At 41.7% G+C, this 27538-nt stretch overlaps 1 protein-coding gene across 1 annotated transcript in view; it reads right to left on the minus strand.

The window, feature by feature from the left end:
* Window positions 1-5906: 5906 nt before the first annotated feature.
* RTF1 (RTF1 homolog, Paf1/RNA polymerase II complex component) overlaps window positions 5907-27538 on the minus strand; it is a 40759-nt gene continuing 19127 nt past the window's right edge. Inside the window, exons 3-18 of the mRNA XM_031672932.2 lie at window positions 26635-26782; window positions 24634-24838; window positions 19001-19115; window positions 18208-18319; window positions 13346-13481; window positions 12521-12698; window positions 11492-11574; window positions 10227-10314; window positions 10015-10122; window positions 9360-9437; window positions 8586-8707; window positions 8339-8396; window positions 7820-7897; window positions 7249-7344; window positions 6400-6511; window positions 5907-6174 (exon numbers count right to left, since the gene is read on the minus strand). Coding sequence (XP_031528792.1) covers window positions 6068-6174; window positions 6400-6511; window positions 7249-7344; window positions 7820-7897; window positions 8339-8396; window positions 8586-8707; window positions 9360-9437; window positions 10015-10122; window positions 10227-10314; window positions 11492-11574; window positions 12521-12698; window positions 13346-13481; window positions 18208-18319; window positions 19001-19115; window positions 24634-24838; window positions 26635-26782 — 1824 coding nt within the window. The 3' untranslated portion in view covers window positions 5907-6067. The remainder of the gene's footprint in view (window positions 6175-6399; window positions 6512-7248; window positions 7345-7819; window positions 7898-8338; window positions 8397-8585; window positions 8708-9359; window positions 9438-10014; window positions 10123-10226; window positions 10315-11491; window positions 11575-12520; window positions 12699-13345; window positions 13482-18207; window positions 18320-19000; window positions 19116-24633; window positions 24839-26634; window positions 26783-27538) is intronic.

Genomic DNA, 27538 nt, shown 5'->3' on the forward strand with positions numbered 1-27538 from the left:
AAAGAACTGGAGGTCTCCTTCCTCCTGGGAAAAGGAGTGAATAGCTCTCTTCACTAGACAACCCCAGATTCTTTTCCTTGCCTCTGGCTTTTTCCTCCTCCCCATGCAATCTCTGACCCCACAATTAATAGACTTTGTGGGAATATCCTGGGAATATCTTCAGAGAGTTAAGCAGGACTTGGGATCTAGCAGCGTTCACTTACCCTCCACCATCTGAATCACTCTCCTCTAAAACGAACAAAATGTGTCACCATGCCTGAGTATGCGCAATAAGAACATTTTCTCTCCTGACACACTTCAGAAACAAGGTTTCCCATCCCTCCCAGGAGCCTGTGTTCCTGTGGTTCTCCCTCCTCCCTCTCTCCAAAACTCAGAACCCGCAGAATCTCTCCCAGTGGCCAAGTGGAGGCAGAGAGGACTGGGAGCATCTGAGGTCAGGGACGCGGCTGCCAGTATGGAGGCAACTGCTCTATGAGCAATCGGAATACAGCCGGCCTCTGTCTCCTAGATCCCCAGCAGGGTATCTCCCGAATCTTGTAACCGCAGTGGGTGGGTGCATCCCCTAATTCCATTTGAGATCTCTGCCTGCCAGCGTGACCTCCACCCCGGTGTGCTGCGACCGAGTCCACAGAGCCTCTGATGGCCGGGCGGAACCAGGAGCCACCCCGAAGCTGCGAGCAGGCCCCGGGGTCTGTGGAGCTGGTACCAGCTCCGCCTCGGCGTCGGCCGCGGGGGCGCCTCACGCCACGCGCCAGGAGCGCGCCTGCGAGCTGAGGCCCCTGCTCCTGACTCCCAGAAGCCGCCGGGACGCGTGCCCAGCCGGGCTCCACGCCTGGAGATGCGGGCGCGCTCCCGTGCAGGCGGCGGGGCTGCTGCCCCGAGGGTCGCTCGGACCCGGGCTCCAAGGTCACTGGGATGGGAGTGGGCGAACAGAAGCCGAGGCTGTTGGCTCGTCGGGGCCGTGGCACAACGGCCCAGGGTTAGAACACAGCTCCCGTCTGCCGCACTTTTCTCGCGGCTCGGGTCGCACCTACAGGACAGACAGCTTGGGTGTCTACTGCAGGCGGCGTCCGCGCCGTGGGGTCTCGTCCGCTCTTGCGCTGCGGCCTGGGGACACGATGGAGGGGAGAGGTGGGGTCAGATGTCCCAGAACGCCGAGGATCTATTGGGACGTCTGCTTGCCCCGCCCCCGCCCCCTTCCCTGTACCAAGTTTATTGGGCTTGACTAAGTGCAAGGTGGCGCAGGGTGTTGGGGATACGGAGAGACATGAAGAGGACGCTAATAGCTCCCAGGCTCGGGGTGGAGACCCGCAGATAACAGTATAGCGTGGTGAGTGTTGCCCTAGGGGAAGCCTTGGTGCTCCCCAAACCGACTGGGTGGGGTCGATCAGGGAAAGCTTCTGGGAAGAGGTGACCTTTTGGCTGAGCGCTGGAGGTTGAAGAGTTCTCCAGGGAAAATCGGTGGAGATAGATGGACTAGTGCATTCCAGGAGAGGTGCATGTGTTTATGGCCGAGGAAGCTGTGGTCTCTGCATGAGCTTAGCAAAGCAAGGTTATCAACAGCTAAAAGAGAGAGAGAGAGAAAAGTGATATTTTGAAGAAGGTATCTAGGTAGCCATCATGAAAAGGACTAGAACTCCTTTGAACTTCTTTACACTTATTTTCCAGTTTGGCGTTGTTTTTATGTTTTCATTACTCTCCATGGTGGTAGGGAGGTCAGGCCTCAACCTGATGGGGCAGCAGCAAGGTGGTGGACTTCTGAGCCACTGAGGGCTTGAAGCCAGAGAATGCTTTCGACTGGCCATCTATAAAGAGGGCATGTGTTGGAGGCTGGAGAGAATAGCAGTAGCAAGTTCAGGCCAGAAGGCAGCTCTGCTTCTCTGGACTGTATTCCAGGCCAGCCCCAGCATTCGCTGGACCTCAGCCTGGAGAGTGTGTTTCTTCACCCTGGAGGTGAGAGCCGCTAGGAGTCTCTGGCCAGAGTGCTCCAGCTTCTGGTCATGCCCTCTGCCCATGCTTGGGCTGTTCCCCGACCCCTATTTCACCATTCTTCCCCAACCATCTCTCCTCTGAGGCCTAGCAGCTTCTACTCTAACAGCATTTATTGAACCCTTACTGGGGAAAGGAACACTTAATGTTTAAAAGGATCCTGACAGATCTTATATTAAAGATGAGGAACTGAGGCTCAGAGTCAAGCAGCTCAGTCCTAGATAGTTAAGTGGCAGAGCTGGGTTATGAACCCTGTCCTGAGCCCACTTGTCCTGTGGCTTTCGGCTCTCCCGCGGGTCCAGAGCCGTCTGGAAGCCTTACATGTGGCTGTGTTGCACTTGCAAAGCCCCTATGCAAGGTTGAGACTCCAGTACTGGGGTTGGCTTGGGGTCCCTTACAGAGAAGGCAGGCTGCCACTCTGCCTCTCCTTAGTGCTGCTGTTCCTTTCAGTGCCCCCCGGCCCCTCACCAGCCCACCTCTTCTCCCCAAGGGAGCTCAGAGGCCCTCTTTGATCAGGGAAGTCATGCATAAAAAAATCTGAGATGAGGGCTTCCCCACTTTTGAAAGCTGCTGGACACAACCCAGGACACCCACAGAAAGTCCCTCTCGCTTCCCCAACTCCAGAAGATAAAGTCAACAGAAACTGCACTCCTCTCCTCTTTACATCCTCCATCCAAGGCAGTCAGCTCCCTTGCTCCCCAAGCCAGGCAACAGCTACTGGGAGACGACTGGACTAAGCTGTCCTCTGCTCAGATCCTTGCTCTCTAGGGTGCCGGGAACCCATTTCTCCCAACCACCAAATGGCTGGAGTAATAGGGAGTTAAAGAAAACCTCATTAGATGCAGTTGCTGGGTGAGCCCCAGTGACAAACCTCTTCCAACACGGGAGGCAGGCTTGGACTGGGCTTGTACTATTGTGATTGTCACCTCCCACCTTCCCATCTCTAAAGGGGAGTAGATGATCTAGGATCTTGCTTTCTAGCTAAAACATGGTCAGAAAGTTTGCAACACAGCCTCATGCAGTGGGGGTGGGGAGCCCTTACAGATCTCCCCAGCTTGGGCCAGGAGGCAAGGATATCAGTATTTCCTCCATAGCCTCTGGGTTCCCCCTTCACACTCATGACAGGCAGAAAACAAGATTAACAAAGGAATTGTGCCTTGGCCAACTGAAAGCTGAAAGGAAGACTCTCACTAGAGTTAGGCAGTGTATCAGGGGCCTACCTAGCTCTGTTAAATCTTGTTGGTATCTTCCAAGCCGGCTGGAGGTTGCCCTGGCTCTAGACAGCTACCCTACCAGAGAGGTATCTGGGGAACCAGGCTGCTGAAGAACTGACAACAGCCACTTTCACCTTTGGGAGTGTAGGGCGAAGAGTAGGGGAAGGAGAGAAATCAGGCAAAAGAGAGGCTCTCAGACTTTTAAAACATGACTTTGAGAGTTGCCACTCAGGATGCAGTCCTTGGACTAAATCTGATTCCCATGTTAAAACAGGGCATAAAGTTTATTTACAAATATCTGTACAGTTTGAGTGACAGGTCAGGACTTCACAGAAAAAAAAAAAGCATTATTTTTGAAAGGAAGTTGCAGGCAGCAGACTTTCCCTGCACCTGTCAGAAGCAAGACAGACAAACAGACCTATATATCATGAGCAGAGCACATGGACATTGGCCTTTTTGCCTCTTGGAAGGAAGTGAAAAATGTATAAAACAGCCTTAGGTGCCACACCCTTCAACAACTGAAACCACATGGCGGGGTGGGGGCCACTGCTGTGATTTCCCAGCACAAGAAATACTGTAAACCACCAAGAAGCCCAGCTGGTGGGACAAAGCCAATGTCTTATGCCTTGTCAAGATCTTGGTTCAGAGGCCCTGCTTCCAGCTGTGACTGGAGACAAGTCCTCAATCTTGATTCCAATCACCAAGTAGGCTACTCAGGTGATAAGTTAGCTTTTGGTCTTCTTTGGTTGGCTTTTCTCCCTGCTGTGTTTTGGCGACTCAGAACGAAAGTTTCAGCAGCTGCATGTGGGGAGGTAGTGGCAAAGTGGCTACAGTGTGATGCAGTTTTAATAAAAATTTTATTACACAGCCATAATGTAATTGACACGTCTCCAAATCCAAATGATACTAAATACAGATCTACATGGTGGATCAGAATGACTCCAGCAAATTATATGGATTCTATAATTTCATGTCTTTTAAAACCAGAAAGAAAAAAAAAAAGTCCAAGTTTGTCATTATAGGAGAGGTCCCAGCAGCCTCCAGGACTCTGCTGGAGTCCAGGCAAAATTTAACAGTCTGTGATTCTACATTTACACAACAGTTTATAAAGAGTTTCGGTCAATGGACTATTCAAGTATATATGATTTTAATGAGTCCATCACCACTCCTTTGCCCAACCAAACTGTGTCACAGCCCCACACAGCTGTGTTACAGTCATAGTTAACAATTTTACAGTCACAATTCTTTTTAAAAACCATCCATTGCTGCTTCTTAAATTAAAAAAAAAAAAGTATAAACTACGTTAAAGCAACACTGAGGCGCTACGAAACCCGGAAGAGTTACCAAGTTCATTTTTATGTTTAAATACAACTCAACTCCATGATTCCCCATCACCCCACTTTCTTACAGAAAGCAGAGTGAAGTAATACAAAGCTGGACATCTAGATTCCTCTCCCTCTTGTGGGAATCAGCAGCTCTCAGCTGTTCCTTTAGCTTAGTTCTTGTTTTATATAGTCAGCTGTACTTTGTTCTGAAAAGATTTGTTAAATGCCACTTTTATTTACACTTGGAGCTTTACACCTGAGAATGATTATCAAGCAGTCAGCTTATCTCTTTTCAAACATTTCATAAAGACATACATACTTCTTTGCTGGCTTCACCCTAGCTGCACAACAATATATATGCTTACCATATATATATGGATACACACACACAAAACTGCACATGCTTGTAACATTTGCAACCTAAACCTTTTTGTGTTCGTTCTCTCCACATTCATGTTGAATACTTTCTCTTAAAAAACAAAACAAAATATTATTCTTGCTGAAACAGCAAAACAGAATCACTAGGAAGAGACAAGTACATGGGGTGGGGAAGAGAGACAACTCTACATTCAGCCAAGAAGCTGTGGGCTGTACGCACGGGATGAGCAAGACACCTGCGCTGCCCTCCCTCGTACCTGGCTGGGGTCTTCCCTTCCACCTGCCAGGACACAGCCTACAGGGGCAGGGGCTGAACTGGGGAGACTTCTCTGAGGTGGAGAGGTGGTAGGTAAGAGGAGGTCAGGGAGAGGAAGTTACACAGCTACAGCAGTCAGGCCTGTTTAGTAAGAAGAATCACATTTAATGAGTTTCTTTCTTGCAGTTTCAGATGCTCAAGTACAGCTGAAAAAAATCTGAAACAGCTATAGACCCATGACAGACTGATACAAAGAGTACTGCATTTTTAAAAAATGATAAAAAAATCCACACACTTACAGACACATACACACATACACACTCTCTCTCAAATAGGCCCCCCCTCCCTCCCCACAAATGTACACTTTTTGGAAACTAAATTGGTTTTGAAAACCCTTCTTCCACAGAGATGGGAAGAAGAGAAAGATGAGAGAGGAAGGAGGACTGCAGGTGCCCGGTCCCCACTCCCTCCACAGGGTCAGGTGCCAAATGTTCAATGGTTGGGTCCAAGGCAGCCTGCAGAGGAGACCGCCCAGTGCTGCTGCTCTCGCCACAGGGGCTCCAGCAAGGATCCCAGCTCCACGGTAATACTGAGTGCGTGCAGAGTGGCCAATGAACTGTGTTGGTTTAAAAAAAAGAAAAAAAGGCAAACACAAATCTAAAGAAATGGATAAAGCCCAAGAGAGCCCAGGTTCACACTGGGTGGGGCCTGGGGGGTTGGTGGGAGATGTTGCAGACAAGCGAAGTCTATACAGCAAATGGTTTATATTACAGATGGCTGGCAGTTTAGAGTCTCTTCCCAGTTCTACTGCTGCTCCAGCCCAGTGAGGGCAAATCAAAGGAAAAGAGGAGAGGTGGGACACTGCGATGGGGCATGCAGGGTCAGAAGCAGCAGGCTGGGTGCGCTCAAATAAGCCCCCGTCGTTTTTTGTAGTCTTCCAAGTTCAGAGATCTCCTTGGAGCCCCATCCTTGGCTGGCGGAGCCTTGGAGGTGATGGCCAAAGCCTTTGACTCTATGGAGAGAAGAGGAAATCGGCATCTGAGGGCCTTTAGGCTTGTGCTTCACTCCTTCAGGCAGCCTTCCTGACTGCCCTGGTTTCCTCAAAACAGACCTGCAGCCTGTCTTACTCTGGCCTCCATAAATACTGGTGAGCAGACAACCCCACTTCTTCCCTAAAAGCAGGCCTCCTTGCTGGCCAAGGGCTAAAGAGCAATCACCACTCCCCACCCTCACCTACCTGAGCTGGGAACTTGTAAATCAATTTTCACATCAAAATCATGGACTTTGAACAAGTCTTCTGAGAGGTCACTGGCTGACTTAGAATTTAAATCTTTATCCTTCCCCTGACCCTGCAATGTGAGGAGAAAAACTAATTAAAAAAGCACAAATGCAAGTGGACTTCAAGAAGTAGCAGCCACTACTAGTAAGAGGGCCTGCTCGAGTTCATGAGGTCTTCCTCCGAAGGCCCTTTCCAGAGCCTGTCTCTCAGAGGGAGGACAGGAGAGGCCACAAAGAGGTTTCTTTTCTGAGCCTAAAAGAGCAGTGGGAAGGCTCATGTCTGTGTTATGATGGTAGAAAGGGTGGGCTTAAGTTGATAAGCCACCTGACCCAAGATTTCAGGAATTCCTGGGATAGTCTGGGCTCCTCAGGAAAAGATCTAACTTAGGCAGAAAATGGCTTCTAAATGGGCAGTTTCTCTTGATCTAACATTTTAGTTTTCAAAGAGCTTCACTTTTATGTATCTCATCCTACATGTCATCTACTCCTCCTAACTGTCCTATCAGTTAGACACAGAATCACCCCCACCTCACATACGAGGAAATGTGGATCAGAGGGCTAGAGGTCAGCTACCTAAAGCCGCAGTCAGGCCTTCATTAAGTAGTGGTGGTGGGCTTAGAATTTAGGTCATCTGACCAAAGTTCAGTAGCTGTTTACTACATTTGTAAATATGAGGATGGAGAAAGGATTGCAAGTGCGACGCCATGTTCCTCCAGGTGGGGACAATCAAGCCTGAGCCAGGAAGTGCCTGCTCTGGTGTCCGGGTGACGGCCAAGCCCCACAGGCCACAGGGCAGTATTACACTTGCCTTGCTCATTTCCTTTGGAGCATCTGGTAACACTCCAGAACCGTATTTTGCGTTCAGCTGGGCCAATATGGCAGCTTGAACAGCTGGGTCTCTGGACTGAGAGAGAAAATAAGTTATTTTAGAGATTGTTCAACACTCACACAGTCCTACTGCCAGACTCTGTCCCACCTACCACCACTAACATCACAAGCACCACAGTGGGCCCATCACAGCTCAGTGGGGTTTTTCTCCAGGCTGCAAAAAGAGGCAATTAAAAGCTTTGAAGCCCAGCCCAGCCAGGCCCTAGCTCAGTGCCCCGGCCCACACATTCCTCACGTCCGCTGCACTGGTAACCCCGCCCTGGCACAGGGGGTTAGTTAGTTCATAGGTTTCCACAAATCCATGCCAGGTTTTCACTACCTGTGTGTCTTACAGCAAGATAAAAAAGGAAGTACCCAGACCCAAGAGTATGAGGCAAGCAAATCCCACTAAGACAACATTATTTTTAACTTCTTCATTAATCTCCTAATGGAATTCATTTTATGTCCCAGAATCTAGGTCCTGACTAAAAACGTCCTCTTTAGGCACTCACATTCGAAACGATGGTAGGTTTACACTGTCGCCTGGTAAAGGGATCCATCTGTTGGTTTTTCATGTTGTGACTCTCAGCCTGAAACAGAACATGCATTCCACAACTGTATCTCCTCACCCCCGCCTCTCATGCATCATAAGCTGACACAAAAATAACAGTCTTTGCAAGGTCCTGAAAAAAGTCAAAGGCTGTCCATCATCTTTTCCCTTCAAGAACACCAGAGCAGATTATGGGGCAACAACCAAAATAACAAAACCAGACACTGATAAAAGTGAATACACACGGAGCAGAATCCAAAGATGGGGAGAGGTAAGCGAGGACAGAAGACTGCTGCTTTTCATTACAAATTAATAAATTACATGGGTGTATGTGTGTATACAAAGAGCCCATGTGTGTGTTAAGTGTACACATCACTTCAGTAATTAAAAAAAAAAAGTTGAGCAAGATACAGAAAAGACTACGTATTACTTCATTAATCAAAATTATTTTTAGTGATCCAGATAAAGTGGTCTTACTCACCACAAGGGCCTTCTCAGACTCCACAATGTTCCACTCCCGGTTCCGCTGGTTGATGTAACTGTGGGGTGTGTAAGAGGGCTGAGTCAGTGGGCTGTGAAAGGAGGAAGGGAACCACCGAGCACTGACCCCGGAGGTACGTGGAGCCAGTGTAGCACAGCATGTACAAGGCCACAGGCTTGCTTGATAATTGTGGCAAGGTCTGCAGCCCAAGGGTAGGAGCCCAACCAAAACAGGTCCCGTAACACACCTGATAGCAGATATGTTCTTGGTCCGCTGGCGGTCCAGGGCCTCTGCCCGCTCCTCCAGCTCGTTCAGCTGGTCTTGGATTTGTTTGGCCTTGTCCTGATCCCCCAGGTCCTCAGCCATGGCCTGCACACAGAGAGAGGTGTGAGATTTTAGCTATGACTGGCTCTCTATCAAGTGTCCCCTTACTTCCAGCACAGGCAAGGTACCTCACAAGAAGAACAAATGACAGGAGTTGTGAAGGAATATAGAAAACAAACTTTACAAATGCAAGGTATAATTTTTCATAATTTAAAGTAGAGCGAGACTTTCCCATATAGCTATGCAGCTCTGGGCCCCGGTAGCAGTGATGTGTCACATTAACCTTAGAACCCAGGCTCCATATGGCTAACGCACCCAACAAGGCGCACCCAACAAGGCTCACCCAACCCTGATGTGAAGAATGGAAAACCACCCACCACAGCTGGACTTGGCAATAGCATTTGTCTGCTGAGACCCAGTGCTGATACTACCCTGGGTTCTATCTTATTACACATGAAACTATAAAGTGACTAGAAAGTAAGGAGAATGGAACAAGCAAGATCAGTTTCAATTTACAGAAAGGAAAACAGCCAAGGGATGCTGCCCAGGTGCCAAGAAAGACTAGCACTGTGTTGCTTACATTTGAGCCTAGGGTTTTCTCCCATTCCTGCCACCACTAACTTGGCAGAGGATGAACAAGTTTGATTTCCACACTTCCTTATAGGATAGGACAAGAGAATTGCGCACAAGTCCTTACCTTTTCCTTTAGCAGCTGCGTTTTCTTCATAGCATAGTTGGGTGGAGCTTTCCTGAATCTTTCTTTTTCTTTTACAATCTGTACCAGGGAGGAGATACCACCAGTGAGGTATTTCCTAAACCACTTTGTATATACAGGATAGGGGAGCCCATTTTGGAGGTAAGCATCTAGTTAAAAGGGAGCTGCTCTTCCTATAGCAGTGCCATTGCCAAGGGGCGGGGGCAACTGCAAGTTCATTCCAAGGGACATTATGCTGCTTCTGGGGTGCCAGAGAGTCTTCTGAGATAGTCTGAAGGAACACACACCAATAAACAGCAGCAGCCCAAGGATCTTGTGCTGCAAGGCGAGCCACTGTCCAAGAGAACAGAAATCAAAGAATTTTACCAAAATGTTTTGGAGAAAGGAAATTCTTGAAGGACCCAGCCTAGCAGAATACATATCCTTGAACCCTGAATATACTTCTTTAGTCTATGACTTCAAGTGAGAATGTATGCAGAAAATCGTTAAATAATGAGGTAACAATATTAGTATTCCCTCATCCTCATACAACAGCAGCATAGCTAAAATGTCAAGATATAGGAAGGAAAAGAGGCACGATCTTCTCTAACACTGATTCTTGATGAACCTCCAGGCGCTGGGGTACCAGGTTTCTTACCTCTTCAATGTCCTGGTCATTGAATTTATAATTAAGAGCTTCTTTAATAGATAACTCCTTCTTATTGATTTCATCTAGAGTGGGCAACTGCATGCCAGCAGAGAACATCTGGACCAAAACATGATAAAAGGTTATTTATAATAAAGAATTTTGGAAAAAGGCTCTCGTGTTTTCATGAACAAGTGCTAGGTAGGTGCCGTCTCTCCACTCACCGCTTCTTTCCACTTCATGAATTCGCTTTCAGTGAATTCTTGGTTTGAGACAAACTCTAGACGGAACACTCGTTGGTCATTGCCATGCCTATGTGAAGAAAGGCAGTATTTTCAGGAATGGATATGCTGACCACAGTGCCAGCAAAGAAACCCTACCAGACTGTACGCTACCTATCTCTGTGGTTCTCCATCCTGGCTATGCTTTAGAATCATCTAGGAAGATTTATAAAAATTCCAATGCTAAAGCACCACTCTAGGTCAACTGAATGAGAATCTCTGGGAGTAGTAACCAGGCATTGAAATTATACACAAACAAAAAAACCTCCCAGGGTGTTCTAATGGGCAGCCAGGATTAAGAATCAAAGCAAGCACTGAAAACAAGTAGACTTGGCCAGGGCTTCAAAAGTCCACTTACAATAAAGCCCGTCACAAGAACACAAAGATGTCTGTCTGACATCAAAAATACAAAATATTATGTAGATATCTGAAATGACAAGGAAGGTCTATTCCCTAGACAGAAGGAACACCGCCTTTCTATTGACCTCTGTGCTGGCAGAGTGAGTCAGCACCATCCTCTCAGAGACAGTCACTCTCTGCATGTCATGGCCACTGCCTATCCCAACTGGCTCTTTTTAAACAGACCAGGAGGAATGGTGGAAATGGAGAAGGGAACAGAAAGAGTATGGAGTCCAAATAAGGCCATGGTAGAGCCATGTCTATCACCCACTATTTGCAGTGACCTGGCAAACTACTTCTATTCCTTCCTATATGGGGTCTTTAGAATTTTCAGGCTCCAAGAGGGCAGGGATCTGTGTGTTTCGTTTTGTTCTCGCCTCTATCCTGATGCCTGGAACGGTGACAAGAAGCTGACATTCAATCAACATCATGTTACTGAAGTGGAAACTAAGTCCAAAAACCCGGCCTGTCAAAGTTCAGGTTAGTTAGTGATGGAGCCAGGACCAGAAGGAAGCCTCCTGATCGTGCTCACTGAGGAATACTTGTAGGGCTCTGGGAGGAGGGGGGCTCGCAACCTGATCCTTTCCTTCTATGTGTCCCACTACTTCATATCCCTGACTTCCCCTGTGAGAGATATAGCCTACTTTCCCTACAGGCAAAGGCAGAATACAAGTTTTCCTTTGAGTCCCCTGTAAGGACAACACAGAGTTCCAAGTTAACAAGAAACATCACATTGGGAGGGAATAACAGCCCCAACAGACAGAGCCTGTTTGGATGGGGAGCAGAAGCTGCCAAGGAACCTCTCCTACCGTAGCTGTAGCCCTTTGTTTGTTCTGGTGCCACCAAGCTGGTAAACTTTGGCAGTTTCCACAACACCTGTGATCTCAGCAACCTACGTGGGGACAGAGACACCAGTCACAACAGACTCTTTCAGAGCTCTCCACCCCACCCTCCAGCTCCATCTGCCCGAGTGACCCTGTGCTGAGAGGAGCCCGCAGCTGCCAGGTGTTCTGGGCGCCTTTCTCAGATTTAGAACTCAGATGGCCAAACCCCCTGTGCCCGGAGTTAGCGAGCACCATGTGAGGAGGCAGTCCGCCTGGTGGGGCCTGTTGGAAGCTTCCCCTCCAACTTAATTCTACCTTACTAGGGGTGCATATGGATTTCAGAGGTCAGTTTTATCAATCAAATGTGAAACCATGAGGTCCATTTCTGTTGCCAAGCTTTCTGGGACACGGCATGGCCACTGCCTCACAGAAGGAGGTAACATATATTAAAACCATACAACCCAGAACAAAACAAACAAAAACAAAAAAACAAAAACAAAAAAACCCCAAACAGCTATGTTCCAGTCATCCAGATCACAGAAGTGGGGCTAGAACTAACAGAAAACCTCTTTTTAGGTTGGGAGTTTATTTTGTTTTGTTTGCTTTTTAAACTTCAATATAATTCTCTGTTCCAGAAGTCACTTAGTATATAATACGGAAATTTTTCATGTATTTATTTTTCAAATGAACAAAGTTCCCAGATTATGTAACTCCAGACAATTACTTCACAAATGTCTCCCTTCTCACTTTTACATGTACAGAAGGAGGCTAGAGAAAATTATTCTATATCCAAACCCATCAGTCCCTTGGGCTTCAAGTACTCTTCCTGGCAGCAGGTCACGCTTGATCCCTGCTTACCTCAGACTGTCACGATTCTATGGGCATCTCAACTGGAGTCTATTTTCCCATCAAATGGTAGCAAAAAAGTGACAGATGTGTTCAGTAGTTCTTACTCCTAGTCGAGAATCATCAAATTTAAAACACAGACAGCCGTCCAAGGAAAGAAACACCAACCCTGTAAACAGGTTTGCTGTTGTGGTTTCCAATGCCGATCCGTACAAAACATCCTGTGACAGTTTTAGCGAAGAAGGGCATGTGACACCAACGTTCCAGCTTATGCCGTGATAATCGAACCCGATTCAATTCCTCAGGTAAGGAGACTGGTTGTGATTTTGGAGGGATCTCTTCCTTCCTGTGAGGAACAAAAGACACTGGGAAAAACGTTCATCATAAAAACAGATCAAGGTAGATAAACGATACCAACTTCTTAAACTTCCCCCCCAACCCTAAAAAAAACTACAGGTTTTTTGTTTGTTTGTTTTTAGGGGAGAGGTAATTAGGTTTATTTATTTTTAATGGAGTTACTGGGGATTGGACCCAGGACCTCGTGCATGCTAAGCAGATGCTCTACCACTGAGCTATACCCTCCCCCTAAATTCTTAAAACTTAACCAAAGTACGTGCGATTTAACACAGTAGGAGAAATAAATAAAGCAAGAGGAAAGAGTGGGAATAGAATCCTGTTCCTAACCAGTGGAGTGAACTGCCTCGAATGAGGCTGCTGTCCTGGATAACGTATCAGAGTAAGAAAACTAATGGAGGCTCCTGGCCAACCTGAGGGTGATATAAGTCAGTTCCCACCTGCCAGGACCTGATGAAATGTTCAGGGGTCCAAGCAAGAGCCAAAGGCAGAAGCATATGTTTGGGCTGGTGTGCTGGGGAACTCAGCTCAGCAATTCAGAGTACTGAACCCAACCAAAGTCCGTCACCCAAACAGGGAAATTTTGGAAACTACACTAACACCTATCCTGACTACTAGACCAAAATGAACACAGCTCACTCTTCTTCTTCATCCGACGATGATGTTCGGGATGAGCGGTCTGACTTTTCACTGGACTTGTCATCTTCCTCTTCCTCCTCATCATCAGAGTACACCTCACTGGTTTTTAATGGCTGTTTTTTGGCGAGGAGCTCGGCTAAAAGAATAAAAAAAAAAAAAAAAGGAAATGTTTACCTAGGTTCTCTTAGTAAGAAACTGAAACATCTTTCATTCCTGAAAAAGAACTGGAACATGTAAATGGACTCAATAGACAGCTCCATTCTCTCTGGACTGGGTTGTGATTACTTGGGTGATACACACAAGTGAATTAAACCAGAAAGTTAAAATCATTCAAGCAGCAAATGTCAAGCCCCCATAGACAAAAAAAGGTTGGAAAATTGTCATGAAGTGGGCAAAAAGGGTCACCAACTCTACTGACAGTTGTCTTTTACTGCACTCAAGACACCTGAAACTGGGCAGAAAAAATGGAAAAAAGCTTAAGATGTCTGCAGTCAGTCTTGGAGGAAAACTTTATTTTGAACTTATAGTACTATTTGTATTAACAGAAGACTGAAGACAACCCAAATGTCTGCACAGGGGAGTGGCTGAATCACCATTAGCACCTCCACCTAATGGACTATCCTGTAGCTGTAAAAAAGGAATGAGTCATTATACTATGTCCTCAATCAGAAGATGTTTTAAATGAACAGACAGTAAATATTTTAGGTTTGTGCTTCATATGGTCATTGTATCAACAACTGGACTTTGCTATTGCAGATAGAAAGCAGCCACAGACAATTATGCAACAACAGGCACTGCTGTGTTCCAATAAAATTTTATTTACAAAAACAGGTAGTCTACCAGCTTGACATCAAAACTAAGAGGTGATCTCTAAGATATATGGTTAAGTGAAAAAAGTGAGGAAGAGAAAAAGTATGTATAATGTGCTACATTAATCTAAGATGGGAGGTGAATATGTCCTTTTGTTTAAAAAATAAAAAGGAAGGATACAAAAGAATTTTTTAAGTGGTTGCCTCCTATGAGAGGGAGGCAAGGGGTGAAAGAGAAGGGTATAAATGCTAAATTTCTTGGAATATATCTTGTTTCATAGATTTGACTTTGGAATCTTGTATCTTACATAATCATAAAACAAAATAATACTAAAGTCATCTCCACAGATCATAAGCAAAATGAAACAAAGTATTTATTTGATGGCACAACCACACAAAAAGGAACTATAACAAGTGACTTTAAAACATAGTCATCTGAAAGACAACATACAGACCAATGAAATAGACAGCCCAGAAGTAAACCCTTGCACATATGGTCAGATTATTTCCGACAAGGGTGTCAAGACCAATCAATAGGGAAATGACAGTCATTTCAAAAACTTGTGCTGGGAGTGGGGGAGGGTATAGTTCAACTGGTAGGGCACATGCTTAGCATACATGAGGTCCTGGGTTCAATTCCCAGTACCTCTTCTAAAAGTACATAAATAAGTAAACCTAATTAACTCCCCCCCCCGAAACACCACCACCACCACCAACAACAACAAAAACCAAAAAACAAACAAACAAACAAAAAACAAACAAAAAAATTTGTGCTGGGAAAACTGGATACCCACATCCCCCCCACCCCCTAAAAAAGTGTACTCACTTTACACTATATACAAAACTTAACTCAAAATGGATCAAAGATCTAAATATAAGAGCTAAAACTATCAAACTGTTAGAAGAAAACAGGAGGAAAGCTTCATGACACTAGAGTTGACAATGATTTCTTAAATATGACACCCAAAGCGTAGGCAACAAAAGAAGAAAAATGAAGATAAATAGCATGTCAACAAAATTAACTTTTATACATCAAAAGACACTATCAAGAATGAAAAGCTAACCAACAGAATGGGAGAAAATATTTTCAAAATATATATCTGATAAAGGATTAATATTCAAAATATTTAAAGAAGTCCTACAACCCAACAACCACCTAAAGACCTTGATTAAAAAATGGGCAAAAGACTTGAATAGACATTTCATCAAGAAGATATCCAAATGGCCAATAAGCACATGAAAAGATGCTCAGTATCACTAATTATTAGGAAAATGCAAATCAAAATCAGAAGATACCACTTCATACCCACTAAGATGGTTATAATCAATAACAAGTGGCGGTGAGGATGTGGAAAGAGTGGACCCCTTGTACATTCTTGTGGGAGTGCAGAATAGTGAGGCCTTTTGGAAAACAGTCTGGCAGTTTCTTAAAAGGTCAAACATAGAGTTACCATGGTGAGGAGGGTAAAAAAAAAAAACCCAAAAACACACAGTTACCATATGCTTCAACAACTCCACCCCTTAGTTTATATGCAAGAGAAACGAAAACGTGTCTACCCAACAACTTATACACAAATGTTCAGAGCAGCATTATTCGTAATAGTCAAAAAGTAGAAGCAACCCAGTGTTCCTCAAGAGGTGAACGGATAAACAAAATGTGTATATCCATATAATGGAATTATTCAGACATAAAATGGAAGAACCAAAAAAAAAATGTGCCAAGTGAAAGAAGCCAGACCCAAAAGACCATATACTGTGTGATTCCATTTATATGAAATGTCCAGAACAGGCAAGTCCACAGTGACAGAAGATTAGTGGTTGCCTAGGGCTGAGGGATAATATGTCTGGAGGGGTGATAGCTAAGGGATATGAGGTTTCTTTGTGGGGGTAACAAAACATTCTACAACTCACTGAGATTTATTACACAGCTGTGAATATATTAAAAGCCTGTATGCTTTAAATGAGTCAACAGTATGGTACCTTAATTATACCTCAAGAAAATTGTTGTCAAAACAACAAAACAAAACAACCTCGGCATCTTGGTTTTGAAATGGTCATATCAGTATGAGGCTCAAAATAAATCTATCCTTAAAAAAAAAAAATCCTAGCTCTGTATACTGAAAAGACCAACCAAGTAGTACTCCCTGTGTCTAAATACAATTTCTCATGAGAAAGAAGAAAAGAAAAAGAAACACCAACCCCAAACCAAAAAACCAAACAGGGCTCCTTAGAGAAACAACTGATTCCAAATCTAGGAAGCAAGAAAGTATTAAAGACTTCTGGGGATTCATGTCAAAAGGACTCAGGCTACAACTGGTTGAAGATAAGACAATTTAAGTCTCAATAAAAATAATTGCAATGGAGTAAAAACATAAGTATGTTGAAATCCATGCGTTCACAACGATATTCAAAAGAAACAAACAAAATGGGGAGAGGATATAGCTCAAGTGGTGAGAGCATACTTAGCACGCATGAGGTCCTGGGTTCAATCCCCACTACCTACCCCAAAATAAATAAAAAATAAATCTAATTACCTCCCCCCACCAAAAAATAAATAAATAAACTTAAAAAAAATAAACAAACCTCACTAGTTACCTTTGGTGGTTGCTAAGGATCTTATTCTTTTGAAAACTAGTAAATAAAAGGAAGGGAAAAAAAAGTAAGCATTTATTCTGCCTTTCCTATACAAAATGTACCTAGTGGTAATTAAATAGCTCATAAGAAGTTTCTCTTTACAGGAACAGACCAGTTAATAAATGAAGAAAAAATGATAGATAAGAATATCACCATTTTGCAACTCATAATAGATTAAATGATCTAGGTAACAATTATCAATGGCTGCTGAAACAGAACTCATCACTATTTTCAATTCTTGACCCTTCTCTGTACCCAAGTTGCTTGCCATATGATTCAGTAGTTCCTCCCAGCCATTAATGTTGGTCTTGGTCACGTGACTTGCTTTGGCCAATGGAAGTGTACACAGACTAGACTCCGTGCCAATTCCAAGTCTAGGCTTTAAGAGGAATCTCATGTTTCTGCTTGCCTCTATTATACTTTTGCCATCACCATGAGAGAGAATAAATGCTTGCTTACATATATACTGGTCTGAGCAGGGAGACAGATGGAACAGACCTGGTCCCAATCTGCAGCCTAGAGACAACCTCAGCTGAACTGCAAATGCATGAGCAGGAACAAATTAATTTATAAACAAATGTTAATCTGAGTTTGGGAGCAGTTTGTTATTTCACATTGTTGTGAAAGCTAAGTGATAGAGCTGGTAGTATCACAAAATAAGAGACAATTAGATATTACATGTCTCCTGATGGAAGTATGTATCACCACCTAAAATGTGGCCTTCCCTAAAATAGCAACAAAACAGAAACAGAACAAATTCTAATTTGTCCAATTCTGTAGCTAGAACTAAAAATTACAGGAAATTCAAGGGACTAGAGGAATGCATTCAGGAACACCAATGGGATACACTCAGCGTCAGTGAGCAACTATAGGACAAACCTGGTTTCTTCAACAAATAAGCTGCAGAGGGAAGAAAGAGAATGATAGGAAAACCTATAGATTAAGAGACTTCAGAGACATTTTAACTAATCACAATGTGTGGATTTTATTGAAGATCTTGAGTCAAATGATCAAAGTAGTAATATGTTAATTATAGAACAACTAGAGAAATTTAAACACTGACTAAATATTTGGTAATATTAAGGGAATTTTTTTTTTTTTACTATTTTTTAGGTGTAATAATGGTATTGTAGTTATGTTTAAAACAAGAGTCCTATTCTTTTAGACACAAATTGAAATATTTACGGTTGAAATATGATGATGCTAGGATTTACTTCCAAATAGCCCAAAGAAAAAGGGCAGTACAGATTTAACAAGATTGGCTGTGAGTTGATTGTTGAAGTTCGATGTGGGTTCATGGAGGTTCATTATACCACTCTCTGCATGCGTTTGGAAGAGGCAGGGGATTAAAAACTGGCCCCAGGAAGTTGAATCATATGATCGAAGACACAAAGTAGCTATTACGTTTTCCCTACTTACCTGTTCTGTTCTTCCGTTTTTCTCGCTCTGCTTTTAGCTCCTCCATGGCTTGAGACTTCTTATCTAGTTTCTCATCCCGTTTGGAACGTCGTTCCTTGTTGTGGGATGTTACCTGGGAAAGGACAGATTTGTAGGATGGCTCTTTTTACCAACAGCTGATGACATTCTCTACACCTAACAATCATTCAGTTCTCCATTGTGAATCTATATTGGCTGCAGAAACTGAAACTTGTTTAAGGGAGAGAGCATCCTCTTGTGGACAAAGAGGATAGAGCAGTAAAGTCAATCCCTGTCTTACCTGCCTAATAAACAGGCAACCTAAGAATTCCAGGAATAAACACTTTCTGAAGGACTCCCTAGGTCATAGCTAGTATTTGTTAATATTGTCAACAAAGCTTTCTGTGATAAATGCAGAGATGACTAATTTTCCCAGCTATATTTGCTACCAAATTCAGAATTAACATAAACCTGACAAAACATCATAACCAATTTGGCAACCTGGGACAAAATGTTTACCAACTTTCCCTTAAAGAATGCTCACATACCAATGAGCTGCTTTTTAAGTGCAGACTTGAGTAGAATTCCTAAGGAGTTAAACAGCACAGCTAACTGTGAAATGACACATCCAGAGATTAATGAAACCTACAAGATGAAGACAGCATGTAAATAGTCGTGCACTAACTGACCTGGGCTGATTAATATAAACTTATCTTTCACATAAACACACACACACACACACACACTCAAAATACATGTTCTATTCTTTGGTAATGAGAATGATTGAATCTCCTACCTGAGATTCTTGAATCTGTGTCAGCTTTTTCTTCTCCTGCTCCTCTTCTTGCTTTTTCTTTTTTTCTTTCTTTTCTTTCTTTTTGGCGGTTTTCAGTTTTTTCCTGATTTCAAATCTGTTAAGATATTTGTGTGGTTTTTAAGTGGCAATGAAACATACATAAAGACTGATTTCTACTAGATAGGAGAAGGGAAGTAAGTAGGGGAAAGGAGTTAAATAAAGGTTTTGGCTTCCTGCAAGAAACTCCCAATATACCTTGTAGGTACATTAAAAATATTGACTATAAGTGCACCAAAAGTACTTGAAAGCATTAAGTTGGAATAGACTTAAAATGAAAGAAGATATTCAGGATACCAAAGTATCCTGTTAGTAACACACAGCTCTTCCTTGAACTTCACATAATGGGAAGAAAATAGTTGATTCCTGGGTCAACTCCAGTGGTGTCCCATTAGAAACATAAAGAAGCCACAGAGAGCACTGTCACATTTTTAAGGTGGTCAGGACAAAGGCTGTATTTTAAAATCACCACTCTCCATCTTTCTTCAGTGGAAAAATGCTCCCCTCAGCTCCACCCCAGCAAACATGTGAATAAATATGCTATTCCCTTAAATAAATGCAATCTGGGCTCTCCCTGCAACAAAAATCAGGCTTTTATGTAACAAAACCATTTTTTGGTGTGAATTTAAGGAACTTTATGGGGAGAATAAAGGAATATAATAAACATTAAACTCTTTTCATAATACTCTAAAAATTACCAATTACAAAAAGTTTTACTTAGTTTTAAACTAGATCAATATATAAAAATTAATTACATTTCTATATACTTACAATAATCCAAAAGGGAAACAAAGAAAACAATTCCATTTATAGTAGCATCCAAAAGAATAAAAACAAGTGCTAGTCTTTTACACCAAAAACTAAAAGATTGTTGAAAGAAATTAAAATAATACTTAAGTAGAAAGACACCATGTTCATGAATTGAAAGACTTAATATTAAGATGGCAATACTTTCAAATTTGATTAACAGGTTCAACACAATTTCTATAAAAAATCCCAGCTACTTCTTTTTGTTGTTGCAGAAACTGATAAGCTGATACAAAAATTCCTATGGGAATGCAAAGGGCCCCATATAGCCAAAACAATTTTGGAAAAGAACAAAGTTGCAGAACTGAACACTTCCTAAGTTAAAAACTGACTACATAGCTACAGTAATTGAAACAGTATGGTGCTGGCATAACGACAGACATAATGATCAATGGAACAGAACCGAGAGTCAACAAATAAATCCATATATCCATGGACAATTGATTTTCAACAATGGTGCCAAGACTAGGGAAAGAACGGTCTCTTCAATAAGTGGTACTGTGACAACTGGATAGCTACATGCCAAAGAATGAAGATGGATCCCTACCTCATACCACATACAAAAAATGAACCCAAAATGGATCAATGATCTAAATATAAGAGCTAAAACTATAAAACTCTTATAAGAAAACATAGGGGTAAATACTCATGACCTTGGACTTAGCAACAGATTCTTAGACATGATACCCAAAACCTTGGGCAAGAAAAGAAAAAATACATTGTACTTCATCAAAATTAAACATGCTGTGCATCAAACAACACTTGAGAGTGAAAAATACAACCTACAGAATGGGAGAAAATATTTGCAAATCATGTATCTGATAAGGGTCTAGTAACCAGAATATATAAAGAATTCTTATACCTCAACAACAAAAAGACAAATAACCAAGTTTAAAAATGAGCAAAGCACTTGAACAGATATTTCTTCAAAACTATCTAAATGACCAACAAAGATTTGAAAAAATTCTAAACATCATTAGTCAACAGGAAAATGCAAATCAAAACCACTACTTTACATTCACCAGGATAGCTATTATCAGCAAAGGGGAAAATAACAAATGTTGGCAAAGAAACTGGAACTCTTGTTTTTTTTTTTCAAGAAAGCAAAGTGGGATTCATCAAAGGATAGTACACCTCAAGGGGAGAGTGGGCAGACTCAGGAAACTGGAGCTCTTATACACTGCTGGTCAAAATGTAAAGTGATGCAGCTGTTATGGAAAACAGTCTGATAGTCTCTCAAAATGTTAAACGTAAAATTACCATGTGATTCAGTAATTCCACTCCTAGGTATATATTCAAAAGAATTGAAAACAGACACTCTATTTGTATATGAATGTTCACAGTACCACTACTTGCAACAGCAAAAAGATGTCAAAACAGATAAATGGATAAACAAAATGTGGGTTTATTTCAGAGGTGATGAAAATATTGTGAAATTAACTGTGCCAATGGCTATATAACTTTGTGAATATATTTTAAAAAAAACTACTGAACCACTTTCAACCACTCTGAATGGGTGGATTCTATGGTGTGTAAAATGTATCTCAATAAAGTTATTTTCAAAAGTTTATACCTTAGGTGTTGGAAAAACTGGACAGCTACATGTAAAAGAATGAAAACAGAACATTCTCTAACAACATGTGTAAAAATAAACTCAAAATGGATTAAATACTTAAATGTAAGACCAGAAACCATAAAACTCCTGGAGGAAAACATAGGCAGAACACTCTTTGACATAAATCACAGCAATACTTTTTTGGATGTGTCTTTTAAAATAAGGAAATAAAAGCAAAAATAAACAAATGGGACCTAATTAAACTTAAATGCTTTTGCAGAGAAAAGGAAACCAGCAACAAAACAAAGATAACCTACTGAATGATGGAAAATATTTGCAAATGATATGACTGATAAGGGGTTAGTAGCCAAAATATATAAACAGTTCACATAACTCAACATCAAAAAACAAACAAACAACCCACCCAATCGAAAAATGAGCACAAGACCCGAATAGACATTTTTCCAAAGAGGAAATGCAGATGGCCAACAGGCACAAGAAAAGATGCTCAACATCACTCATTATCAGGGAAATGCAAATCAAAACCACAATGAAATAGCACCTCACACCTGTCAGAATGCCTATCAACAAGAACTACACAAAGAACAAATGTTGGAGAGGATGCGGAAAAAAGGGAACCCCTGTACACTGTTGGTGGGAATGTAAACTGGTATAGCCACTGTGGAAAAGAGTATAGAAGTTTCTCAAAAACCTAAAAAGAGAACTACCATATGACCCAGCAGTTCCACTCCTGGGTATAAATCTGGAAAAAACAAAAACACTAATTAGAAAAGATACATACACCCCAATGTTTATAGCAGCATTATTTCTACTTGCCAAGATATAGAAGCAACCTAAGTGTCCATTAACTTATGAATAGATAAGAAGATGTGGTATACACACACATATATATACGTACAATGGAATACTACTCAGCTGTGAAAAAGAATGAAACCTTGCCATCTGCAACAATATGGATGAATTAGGAGGGCATCATGCTAAGTGAAATAAGTCAGACAGAGAAAGACAAATACTGTATGATATCACTTATATGTGGAATCTAGAAAGCACAACAAACTAGTGAATATAACAAAAGAAAAACAGATTCAGAGACACAGAGAACTACTGGTAGCAACTGGGGAGAGAGAAGCGGGGAGGGGCAATATAGGGGTAGGGCACTAAGCGGTATAAAGTATTACATATAAAATAAGCCACAAGGATATACTGTACAACATGGGGGAAATACAGCCAACATTTTATAACCATAAATGGAGTATAACCTGTAAAAATTGTGAATCACTGTATTGTACATCTGTAACTTATTTAATATTGTACATCAACCACATTTCAATTGAAAAAAAGTTAGTAGTTTATATTTACATTATGTTCTTATATGTACCATCTCACTCAAGGTTTACAACAATCCCCAAGGAGGAAGCTGAGGCAGGAAGAGGGTAAGGAATTCAGATCACCTGGCCAGTGAGTCTGACTTGAGCCTAGACCTTCCGAGCGAAAACGTCAGTGCTCTTTCCACAACCAAGCTACTTTTTATGCTGCATGCACTTACCTTAAAAAATTAAAAAAGAAAAAGCTCTAAATTAACACCAAATGGTGGAAGATTCAACTCCCAGTTAGCCTTGAGGATTAAGATGGCGGGAGGTTTGACTTCTAGTAGACCTTGAGCTTCATTATATGCTCATTGTAACATCAGCGTGATAAATAACATGCCCGCAGGCGCCATGACAGTCCCAAGGCTAACTGAAAAAGGCCAAAGAGTGGGTGGTGGTCCAATTTCTGGGAATCCCAGCCCCTTCCCAAAGGTAGTTGGAATGGTCCCACCTATAGGCATGTGAAACTACCGAGCCCATAAAAACTGGCAACACCATGCCTGGCCGCCCTTTCTCGCTCCCTCTTCTTTGGAGACAGTCTGTACTCGGTCTATGGAGTGTGTACCTACTTCTACTTTAACCTGAGCACACAACTCCTACACCTTGTGGCCTTTCTCTTGCCTTCTGAAACAGCCTACACTCTATGCAGAATCTCTAAATAAATCTACCTTTACTCAAGGAAAAAAAAAAAAAAAAGAAAGAAAGAAAGAAAGAAAGAAAGAAAGAAAGAAAGAAAGAAAGAAAGAAAGAAAGAAAGAAAGAAAGAAAAAGAAAAAGCTCTAGAATAGGTAAAGAATCTAACAATCAAAAATGACATCTCACTACTGGTGCTTCTGGCTCTAAAATGGAATCCAAATGGTGTTTACATAAAAAGATCACTATTAAGATTAAATGAGATCCATTAAATGAGATCTTTATTAAGTGGAAAAGATGGAAGAAATTTCTGAGTTGCCACACTGCACTGCCTTGCAGCTAAACAAATGAGCTACAAAAATCTCAATTTTCTGTGAATGGCTCTGAACTTCTGTCTTAATTATCATCACTGTAAGCATTCTCCCAATTACCAAAAGTCACTGAATCAGCTGACTGCCTCATTCATATAACATGAAAAATAGAAAAATCAAGCTTGAGATAAGCTACCCACTACTATTCTTGAGCTACTTTGTGATTTTACCATAGGGCCCTAGTGGCTTTATATGAGAACCTCTTGTTATGCTCTCCACAGTTCAGAAATACAAATTTTACAAGTCATTCTTAACCATCTGGCAACTCCAGCACAGTTTCTTAAATCTTGTTTGTTCCAATACAGGTAACCTTGGAAGCATTCACACTCAAAACAAATGTCTATTACTTGCTGCTGACTGAAAGCCAAACTTTCTTGTCTAGGCTGACTCACCAGACTTACTATGGTCTCTAGAAGGGACAAACAGGCTCCCAGATGAAATGGAACTAACTGAAAATGAAGAAAATGCTTCTATGTTTCTTTCACAATGTTAGGTAGGTAGGGAATGATTCTACTTTTGAGGACTGTCTTATTTCCTGAGACAAAAGCCAAGTTTATTTTCACCTCGAAGTTCTGTTAGGAGATAAGGAAAAATTTTTGCCATTTAAATATGGCAAAAGTAATTCAAAATACTGAAGGACCTTTGTATATCAAAAAACAATTTAACGTTTGAATTAAAAAAAAATACAAATAAGCAAGCTAGAAGGATAGTCAAGAGTCCTAACTCATAAAGATTGAGGAGAAATTCCAAGTCTTGATGCCTCCAAATGTAAATTTTGGAACATGGGTTTATTATTTTATCATTAATGAACTAGCAGTTTACCTTTTTTTCAACACCTCCCTCTTCTCTATGCGGTTGAACAGTTCTTGCTCCCTCTCCTTTTCTGTCATCTGTTCCAGACGGGCCCTGTCTTCCTCATCTCCCATGAGGTCTTCTCCATAGCCATCATGGAACTCCTCATCTTCTGAGGAAGAGTCTGAGTCTGAGCTGGAGGAGGAGCTGTTGCTGTCAGAATCTGACACTTCACCTGCAACAGAAGCCCGAACACAAAATTAGGTGATGCTGCCGAAGACAGGGCCACAGGTGACCCTACAGTGAATAATCATTACCCCTTGGCTCTCCTAGGTGAAATGGAACACGGCCATCGTACCTCCCCCTTGGGAAAGTCTTTGGCCTGCCTTTGGCAAATGCAAACACAGGTTAGGGAAACTTAGGCTAGATTAAGAAACCAGCATAATCTTTTAAATTTGACTTCTGTATGAAAAAAAAACTACAGACCTACAGAAAAAAGCTGCAAGAATAGTTTGACTCCCATATCTTTTACTTGGGTTCACCCATTGTTAACATCAACAATTTACTTTCTGTCTACATATATAAAATAATGCATACACTTTTAAAAATAAATATTTATTTTGCTGAATTCAGCTGCAGAGATCATGACCTTTCACCCCTAACTTCGTCCTGTAAAAAGGCCAGTCTCTTATATAACCAAGTAAACAATGATCGAACTAGGGAAATTTAACATTTAAGAAATACCATTATCTGACATACAGTCTGTATTCAAATTTCACCAACTGTTCTAAGACAGTTCTTTACAGCCACTTTTCCACCAGTTCGAATCACCAATCTAGAATCACCCACTACAACTGGTTGCCGTGCCTGTCTAGTATCCTTAATCTGTAACAGGCTGTGTCTTTCATGTCATTGAATTTTTGAAGGGTATAAGCCTGAAGATTATCTAACAGAATTTTGTGATTTTGTGAGTAATGATGAAAATGTCATCCATCTGAACAGTAGCCACCACATGTGGCTACTGAATAACTGAAAGGTGGCTAGTGAAACTGAGAAACTCAACTTTTAAGTTTTAGTTAACTTTTAATTAACTCAAATTTAAATAGCCACAGTTACCAAATGTCCCCCAATTTGGGTAGGTTAGTTTCATCAAGAAACTATTTAGGTTATGAATTTTTGGCAAGAATACTCCATAGTGATAATATTTTTTCAAAGTATCACATCAGGAAGCAACTGACATCTATTTGTTCTCTTACTAGTGGTATTAATTTGGATGACTTGGTTAAGGAGGTGTCCCCAGATGTCTCCTTTGTAGAGGCACCCTTTTCTTCTTCATAGTAAGTATAGGGAGATGCTTTGTGACTGTGTAAACATCGTGTTTTCCAATAAACCTCAACCCAGTGACTTTAATACTTGTCGGTAACTCTTGAGTAAATCAATTATTACTCTAATGGCTGAAAAATGGTGATTTTCTAACTATCATTTCTTCCACATTTATTAATTGGCATTAAAAAAACCCACTGTTTTAATGAGTCATTAAAATGATTAGTGAATTCCTAATGAAACTGGATCTTGGTAGGACTAAGGGTGATGGAAAAAGGCAGTATATATTATGACTGGCTATTAAGTTAACTAGCAATTTTGTGCTTGACTCAATTTGAGCTAACATTCACAGGCATGTGCTCAAAACCAGGTTAGGCCAATTCTGTACAAGCCAGTTTGTAAATAAACATCATTTCTTTTCTCAAGTCACCCACGAATAACCAAGAAAAAGAGTAGAGAAGGCACTCACGGTAAAGTGAGTGGAGATTCCTCATGTGTTTCCTGGGCTTCCCCAATGCTTTGGAAATGCATGTATTTTTCTTGCTTCAGACTCTCAACAGATCTATGACTGCTGAAAAGATTACAGACCCCGGCAAAAAAGGCAGAGGCCATGCTGTAGTGTAGGCACCTTTTCTCTCTATTCATTTCTGACTCTGCAGCTTCAGCCTATTAAAGAGTTCACTCCCAGGCCTGGACCACTTGACTCACCTTCCTCAGGGGCTGAGCTCTCGGCTGAACTGTCTTTGTCCGAACTGCCTGAGGAAGCAGTTTTGTTGGCCTGTTTCTTCATAGTTCCTTTCTTCTCTATTTTTCTGGCTTTTCCTTTCTTCTTATTTTTATTGCTCCCAAAAGTCCACTACAAAGAGAAAAGAAAAAGGAAAACTGAAGCAGGGCCTTCATTGGGAAAAGCTGGAAGATTCAAGAGTTAGGAGTTTCTGATTCATCAAAATGGTTACAAGAGTCTCTGTTGCTTTGGGTCCAAAACAAACACACTGTATAAAGGAAGATATGGAACTGTGAAACTTTGGTTAAAATTTCATAACTTCTGGTTTGTAATCTCTTAAAGATAGTGGATAACTGATACAATAAACATAAAATTTAATTAATATACTTTTTATCAATAGGATAACAAATATGCCACCTTAATGGCAAGTCAACTGAGTTCACTAAAGCTCAGTTGGTATATAAAACAGCTTCTAATGCTTCCTGTGGCAGAGAGGGCAGTCATTGCTAGAGGTTGGTATGTGTGGGTTTCATGGTTTAGTTCTGGAGTGGGTCCCAGGAAGGCAGGGGATAAAGCTTATTAGCAAGAGAAAACTGCAGAAAACACAGAGATAAAAGGATGAAGTCCACTCTTTGGCATGGGTGGTAGCACTGGTACCAACTCCAAGGAAGCAGAAAGTAAAGCAGATCACATATATTTAAATACACACATACATATACACACACACACACACACATATAATATGCATCTTTTAAAAATCTGCATGTATTACACTAGAATATAATGTTTAAACTGAATCATAAATAGGAGATCCCAAGTAAGTTCCAAATCTCATCGTTCAAGGAAGGTAATTTTTAGATCAGTTTGAAAGAATCCAAAGAGGCCAAA

Source organism: Vicugna pacos, chromosome 6, assembly GCF_048564905.1.
Source record: "Vicugna pacos chromosome 6, VicPac4, whole genome shotgun sequence".
Lineage (NCBI taxonomy): Eukaryota > Metazoa > Chordata > Mammalia > Artiodactyla > Camelidae > Vicugna > Vicugna pacos.